The sequence below is a fragment of the Drosophila kikkawai genome, chromosome 3R (assembly GCF_030179895.1).
Source record: "Drosophila kikkawai strain 14028-0561.14 chromosome 3R, DkikHiC1v2, whole genome shotgun sequence".
In the NCBI taxonomy this organism is placed as follows: Eukaryota; Metazoa; Arthropoda; class Insecta; order Diptera; family Drosophilidae; genus Drosophila; species Drosophila kikkawai.
Genome location: NC_091731.1, coordinates 30,311,697 through 30,319,785, shown reverse-complemented (window position 1 = coordinate 30,319,785; position 8,089 = coordinate 30,311,697). Strand labels below are relative to the sequence as shown.

The window sequence follows — 8,089 nt, the reverse complement described above, 5'->3', positions numbered from 1 at the left end:
AGAATACTTAAAAATTAATGCATACTTTTGGGGATATCTATTAAAAACGTGGCATCTTTTAGGCGGAAGTTCAGAATCTCACTTGGACCAGTGCTTGTCAAACTGTAAAAGTGGAGTTGCATTCATCCCCGCCCAAAAGTATGCCTTACTTTATATTTTAATCAAAGGCTTACAAATTCAGCGCAAAAGATGCCACAAAAATGACCAACTTATATTTTCAAATGCCTAAAAGTGGGCAATTTTTTTATCTTTTTGATTTAAACCAGAAAAATAAAAGAAAAATACGTGGACCTGCATTCATCCCCGCCCAAAAGTATACCTTACTTTATTTTTTTTTTTATCAAAGACTTAAAAATGCAGCCCAAAAGATACTGCAAAAATTACCAAATAATATTTAAAAATGCCTAAAAGTATGCAATTTTTTTACTTTTTTATTTGAACCAGGAAAATAAAAGAAAAATTAGGAAAACGCCTTTTAAAGCGGCAATAAAACTAAAAAAATAATTAAAATACACTTATGAGGGTTTTTTATAAATTATAGGCATCTCACTAACTGCCAGTGATGCTCATTTCATTGTTCTTATATAGGAAAAATAAAATAAAACAAAATAATATAAAATAATGTATTTCATTGTTTTTATTTAGGTTCATTAACAAAGAATAAAATAAAGTATTTTAAAATTAAAATGTTGCTTGTTGTGTTCGTTGCTGTTGTTGTAAAAGTAGCCGGCAGACCTGACTGACGGTGCTCTTTCCTTATCCCTGATTCCTGATCCCTGTTCCTCCATTCCCATCCCTTATCCACCATCCTTATGCGTGTGTCGTTGGTCCTTTCCCTTGGTTCTTGTCCGGGGTGGGTGTCAGGTCTATTGATACTGATGACTAGGAGCGATGGCGATGGCAATGGTGATGGAAAGTCTGTAATTGAAATGAGAAAAACAGAAAATTAAAAACTAAAAAAGTCATAACTCTGTCAAAAATGCCTTAATTTGCATTCGGAAAGCGGTGTTATGTTAGTTTTTATAAGGTTAACAAATCTGCATACTTAGTTAGAAATTGAAAATTTTATCAAATTTTGAGAATTTTAATGATGTAACCCCTTATAAAATTTTTAAAAAATTGATAAAAATTTTTTTTTCTCCGGACATGGCCAGAAAGATGCGCCTGTTAATGCTGATCAAGAATATATATGGTTTATGGGGTCGGAAATGATTCCTATGCGTAATGAGCTGGAATAATATAAAATGGCTATATCTCAAAAATGATACAAAAATATTGAAAAACAGCCAAGTTATAATTTTTTTTCTAAAAATTTATCGAACATTTGTATAGCAGCTATATGATATAGTCGTCCGATCCGGCCTGTTCCGACATATATAGCAGTGAGAGTATATAGAAGACTATATGCAAAGTTTCATTCAGATAGCTTTAAAACTGAGGGACAAGTTTGCGTAGAAACAGACAGACAGACAGACGGACAGACAGACGGACAGACAGACGGACATGGCTAGATCGACTCGGCTGTTGATGCTTCACTGCGTTGCAAACTTCTGACTGAAATTATAATACCCTGCAAGGGTATAAAAAAGCTTTGCCTTGTTATTGGGTTACGGCTTAGTGTTTGCCGCTGGACTCAATCTCTTTATCCTTCTATATTTTTCTTCCTGCTTATTTCTGTCTCAAGTTATGCCAGGAATTGATTGAAAATCAAACCAAAACCCTCGAACTTTTTAAGCGTGTTTGAGCAATGCTGAATGCATTGTACCATAAATTTAAACACAAACAGAACACACACACACCAGCAACACCAACACCGCAGCACATCAAAGAAAAGGCTGTGGTGGGGCGATCCTTTGGAATTTCCAACTATAAAACAGAGCATGAGTAAAATGTTTGCAAAAGAAATGTAAAAGCTGGGAAAAAAAACACAAAAAATTGCATATTAATTATGTTTTTTCTGGCACAATTCCACTGCTAGGCGGTAAAGAGTTCGAAGGGGTCCGCAGGGTGACGAAGGGAAGGATATTTTTTACTTTGAACGTTCGGGGGCCGTGGCAGATGGTGAACAACAGAAACTAGTTCGGGTTGTGTATTGGGGGCGCGCCAAGTGTTTTGCCAGAGAGTAAGTGTGTAAGGTGATGTACACAGAAAAAAATGTTCCCTTATTTATAAAGATCTAAATAGAGACTAACTCTACTAGTCTCTACTCTATTGGTCAATGAGGAAACCTCTGAAGGAAAGCTATATAAATATGTATTGCAATGATTTTGCGTTAAAAGGCTTCATTCACTAGGCAACATATATATTTTCCGTACTTTTCAACTGGAATTCAAAACGAAAAATCTCTACAGTAAACTAAACAATTAATTTTTCAGGCTCTTCCGTGTTCTCGCTTTCGTAAAACTCAACCACAGACCTCATGTTTAGTTGGGACATGCGTTCCAGATAGGTAATGTAGTCCACATCGCTCTCCAGGCCCACGATCTCGCAGTACAGCGAACCCATCTTCAGATTAAACCACTCCAGGGCTTCGGCCATTTCACATTCCTTACCCTCGGACTCGTCCAAGTAATTAAGTTTGATCTTTTCGTGGTTAGTCACAAATCGAGCGGACGCTGTTGGCTTCTTCATATCATCTGCAAGGGCCAACATATCCGTCTTTACCTTGTCTAGGGTTAACAACTTTAACCGCAGCTTTTCATTCAAGATTTTGAGTAGTCCCTGGCACTGTTGGGTTTTGGCATCTAGTTGCTCCTTGAGGTCCTCGATGTCGCCATTGAAGTTCTCAGAGTTGGACATGAACTCGCGCACATCCTTGATGGGTGTTATTCTGGGAACTGCCAGCTCGGGAGATCTGTTGTTGCAGCTAATGAGCTGATCGATATAATCAACACTGTTGGCTTCGGACATCTTCTATAAGTGTAATACTTTTAGTAAAATATTTGTTAAAATATATTTACAATGTTTTCGGCTCGAAGAAGATCTGAATATAAGGAAAACTTGCTCGTTCGCAGCTAAGTTTTCACTGACTACTGCGTTTGAAATTTAGCTAAACAAATTTGTAGGTGACACTGAATGCTATCTTTTATTTTTGCTCAGTGCACTTATACCTGCGCCTGACTTTTATAAATACACTCACTCACACACTCGCCAGAGCACCTCTGCATTGAGCCTGTGCGGCTGGGTGTGTTGTGTATGTGTGCATCTCTCAAAGGTGTTTGTGTTTAGCCGCATTCTGTTTGTTTACAGTTTTTGCATGGCTTTCAGCACATACACACATCCCAGAAGCACACCCCACACGCACACGGCAGCTCATTCTCCTCATGTTTGCCATTATCTTACATGGCGGTGGGTTCTCAGCACTTCGTTTTTTTCCCCGGCGTTCCGCTTTTCCCTGCCCACCCGCCTTTCCCCTTCCTTGGCAACGGCTGGCAACTAAAAATGGAAAATTGAACAACAACTTCTGCTCGTTTTGCTGCCCGAGCGAGCGGAAGTCCACAGTGGGGCTACCGGTCCCAGTGCCTGTGCTTCTGCCTGTTTTCCTCAGCCCAGTTTCCCACGCAATGTTTTCCTTTGCCGCACTCACACACACTCAAGTGCCGTTAATGGGAGTGGGCTGAGGGGCAAAGTGCGCGGGCGGGTGTTGCAGGGACTATCAAACTGCAAGGTTAAGCCATAATGAAAGTAAAATGATGTACAAAATTGCTGCCCCTGCTGGTCCAATGTGAAAAAAAATTGTAGATTCAGGGACGAGGGAGCAACATCGTCACACGTTCACAATGCTGTCAAAGGTGGGGTGAAGTGGGGGCCGAGGTCACTGCCACCATGAAAAAACCCCTGGCTTTCCGCGGAGGTTTTCCCCTATTGAACCATTTTTCTGCCTCGTAAGGGATAATTAAATATAAAAAAACCAAAGAAATATGTATGTATTTTTAACTTTATAGCTTAAACATTTTGAAATAATCAATAAAAGTCAGAAAGGGAAAGTCTAACTTTACAATAGATAGTAAAAAAAAATTTATTAATTTATAAGACTTACATATTTCAATTCATTTAAATAAAAATGTATATTCTTAAAAATATTTTTCTTATAAATAAAAATAATTAGAAAACTTTCCACTGCTGAACAAATGGGAAATCATATCCAAGACCCTACCGCTACCTTCGTCTGTCTGCAAATTAATTACATAAAAATATGCCACAACACTTTGGGCTACCATTTTTCGTTTTTAAGTTTTTATTTTACCATATATTTTGGTGGTGAGTGTGTTGGAGGTGCAGCAGGATACGGCTGCCCCCTGTGGCTGGCTTCCAAGGATGTTGGCATTGCAGTGTGGCGTGCGGCATGGAGCTCCCCAGTACGTATACGGGATACATGTGTGAGCTCTATATGGGTTCCGATCCGTCCAATGCCTTTATTTGTCTTCATGCGTTTATCGTGGCTCCACCGGCAGAAACAGCAACATGGCAGTGGAGACGAGATGAGAGGCGGCATGGGGAGCTGTTGTTTGTCTTTAATTATGTTTGGACGCGATGCCATTTTTGCGCTGGCCAGGACCTACTTATGTGCGTTCCGAGCCTGCCAAGCAGCCAGCAGTTGGCAACGAAGCGGAGCGGAGCGTTGCCCTCGTTCGGTTCCACTTATGTTTCCACACTTGGAAATATTGTGGTACTTTTTCGGGAAATTTTTCACTTTGGAAAGCAGTTGTATATTTGTTATTATTATGTTTACAAATCTGCATACTAAATTTTAAATTTTAAACATTATTTCTTTATTGCCTTTTAAGCTTTTGACCAAAACTGTAATAGCCTGCGTAGATATAACAAAAAAGGTAACTAACTACGGGAGGAAACCAGAAATTGTAGCTTAAATTGCCCAAAGCAGATACGCCCTTGTAAAGAAATTCCCCTTAAATTTTTTAAAAATTAAAAACAAACTATTTTTTTGTCTTGTTTTTACCTTTCAAGAGCTATAGGCATTTCAATAATTTCTTAGAGTGCAATGACAGCTCCTTTGCCCTGTACGCGCTCGCAGTTATTATGCAGCGACGCCGTTGGCGAAAATAAAATTAAACGATAACATTTCCTTTTCATTTGCGCACGCATAAAATTCCAGTGAACACATCTACCAAGACTGACGCCTTTCGGCCCAGACGGGCTAATACGAGCTGTTGGCATCAACAGACGACAGGCAGGGCAAAGAAGCGAAAGGAGTTCTGCATTTTCCATTCCGAACGCATGGAATTAATTAAAAGAAGCGACCGGAAATATTGATTGCATACGGTTCGATACTGGGACTTGTACTGGCACTCTGAAACTGGTAATTTTAATTGGCAGCCGGGACCGAGCAGCAGGGAAGCTCCTCACTTCATTGCAAGCAAATTTACTCCAGATGAGTGCGAGTTCCGGGACAAGCTGGTTGGCCAACTGGCCGCGGCTCCAGCCGGACAGCTTCATTTCGCGACACTGCATGTCAAAGTGAAATATTGGCTGGAGACATGTAATAAATTTTAAAATTTTTTATTATGCGCTGCTGCAAAAATGCGGGCAAGCTGGCAGGACAAGCCAACGCATTGCCGCCAAAGTGGTTTGCACGGGTGCCTGCGTGTCTGTCATGCGTGTCCTCACCACAGACACATTCGCGCGCACACACCCAGGCCCTCCCTTCGCACACTCACACACACACGCACAGCCTGTAGCCTGGAGGCAGGCACACAGACACACATGCAGTGTCGGTGTACTGATTCAGCGGCTCCTCAGTGTGGCGTGAATCGTAAATCAACGATTTAGGCTCACATGCAGCGACTGAGGCAAATTTTTTAACCATTTTTTGTTCCGTCCTCCATTGCCATCTCTCTTCTTGCCATTTGACATTTTTGGACCATCTACAATAGAGGCTATTGCAGTTGGCAATGCCCTGCAATAACTTAAGCCCCATACGGGAGTGATCTACTATATCTAACTTAATTAAAAAGACTTAAAAATTATTATTTTAATTTTAATTGTTGAAATTCTTAACTCAGATTCACAATTATGGTTGAAATTGTATAATAATTGATTTAATAAGCGAATTTATTGTTATTTCACGGCTTCTGCAAACTACAGAACCTTAATTTCAGCTTTAGAGGAGCTCATTAGGGCGTCATTGCAGCCCTATACATTTGCTCATTTGCACTGGGGCCAACGTTGCGTATACGCAATAACGCGTTATTCTGTTACACGCACACATACACTGAAAGCGACCGGGAAAACACCGTCAACACATCAGCATGATACTGTTTCCGTTGCCGCAGCATCACGGGCCATGGAGGCGCAGCCCTTCTCATGACATATTGATTTGATGCCCCGGCTATGTCGAGAATTTCCATTAAATTCGCCTCCCAAAAGGTCGGCGAGCGAAGACCGATAGAGCAGCAAAAAGATAGGCTGAAAATGGGAAAGCTGTACAGGCATTTGCCATTAGAAGCGCAGCACTTTCCTCTCTCCAATGCGCCAGCCACGGCTGGGTTTTTGCAATTGCAAATCGCGCGAAAAATTGCGACGCACATCAATCAGGGGCGAGCGGAACAACGACGACGACGAACGGCGGCTGGGTAAAATATTAAATTGGCTATTGTTGCCTAATTGAAAACATAATTAGCCTTAATTTATTAGCTGGCCACGCAGCGCGTCCGCAGGGAAGGGAATGGTTGTTGTGCCAGGTCTATCGATTACCGTCCATCGTTGCGTTGCTGCTGGAAAAGCGCGTCAAGAAAATCTGAGCGACACATCGATGGCCGGGCCAAGGGTTAGACGGGGAAAAGGCTGCTCGACACGGCCCTAATTTAATTAATCCATGCAAGCGTGGCGCAGCAAAAACTTGGTGGGCTCTTCAGTTACACTACACTGCATAGAACCCTCACTAGAAAATTCTAATGAGGACTCGGAATTTAATTTCTAATCGATTAAATTAGATATTCAGATATAAGTGAAACGTTATAATATAATTAAAAATCAATAATAAATAGTACAATTATATAAGACGGGAAATAAGAGAAAGAGAAATTAAGACATTGTCAAATTTTTCTATTACAACTTAAAGGCTTAAAGATGCGAGCCAATCGAGTGAGGAGAAAGGACTCTGCGGTCCTAAGATCCCAGTTTGGTTAACCAGTGTGCTCGGATGTCATTGATGTCGCTGCTGCTAATACCTTAACTAAATATATAATGTTGCAGCAGCCCCTGGCCACGATCCTGGGTAAACTTGAGAGCTGAGCTTGCCAGCCGTCCTGCCGCGATGTCCTTGGTATCCGTGCCGTCGTTGTCGTTGTCGTTGTTTCGAAGTCGCAGTGTCGCTTGCAGGCGCAGTTAGTTAATGCTGCACATTATTTCGACAAGAACAACAATCTCGGATACTTTTTTCGCCTGTTTTTCGCTTGGCAGTCTCCTTCGGCTCCTGTCGCTGCCAGGAGGACTAACTAGGTTTTTTGACAGGCTCATGCATGTGACTTTGTCGTTTATAACTGCCATCCGCCGTGCACATGTATTGGCATCCTTCGCAGCGCGACTGTGTATGTGTGTGTGTGATGTGTGTGCGATGGCGCTTGTAAATGTCTGCTGGTGCAAAAGTCTTGTATCCTTCTTTCAGCTCCGTGCATTCATTTTAATTTTGAAACTTGTACTTGCCGGCTTTCCTCGCACACACACACATGCGAACACATGGAAGGCCCTACGAGGCCCTGTCTGCTTCTGTGTGTGCGATCCATATTACTTCCGGTGCACGTTACGTATACGCCAAATGTTCCGCTGCCTGTTTCCTTCTCTTTGCCACACAACTAATTATTTTTCGCTTGACAATGAAAATGTTTAAGTTTAATTAAATGCATCTTGCGCTGCTTTCTTTTTGTCTCCTCGATGTCCTTGTTATTGCTATTGTTGTTGCTGCTGCACCTGATGCTGCTGCCTGCGTGTGTCCCAAAAGCAACAAAAGGAACAACTTTTGCTGCAGTGGCTGGCAGTAAATTTATGCTGCCTTTTCGCCATTCGGAGCGTGTTAAACGTACTCAGGATTGCAGGGTGCCATGTCCCGGATGGCTCCTCCCTTGCGTCC

The 8,089-nt window shown here is 41.6% G+C and overlaps 1 protein-coding gene across 1 annotated transcript; it reads right to left on the bottom strand.

Annotated features, from left to right (window-relative positions):
* Positions 1 to 766: 766 nt before the first annotated feature.
* On the bottom strand, positions 767 to 3,029 carry LOC108077676 (uncharacterized). Its single transcript, XM_017171097.3, has 2 exons — positions 2,417 to 3,029; positions 767 to 918 (listed from the first exon to the last, which is right to left on the bottom strand). Exons 1-2 carry the CDS (start codon positions 2,908 to 2,910, stop codon positions 867 to 869), a joined length of 546 nt encoding a protein of 181 aa, XP_017026586.1. The 5' UTR covers positions 2,911 to 3,029; the 3' UTR covers positions 767 to 866.
* Between the last annotated feature and the right edge of the window lie 5,060 nt (positions 3,030 to 8,089).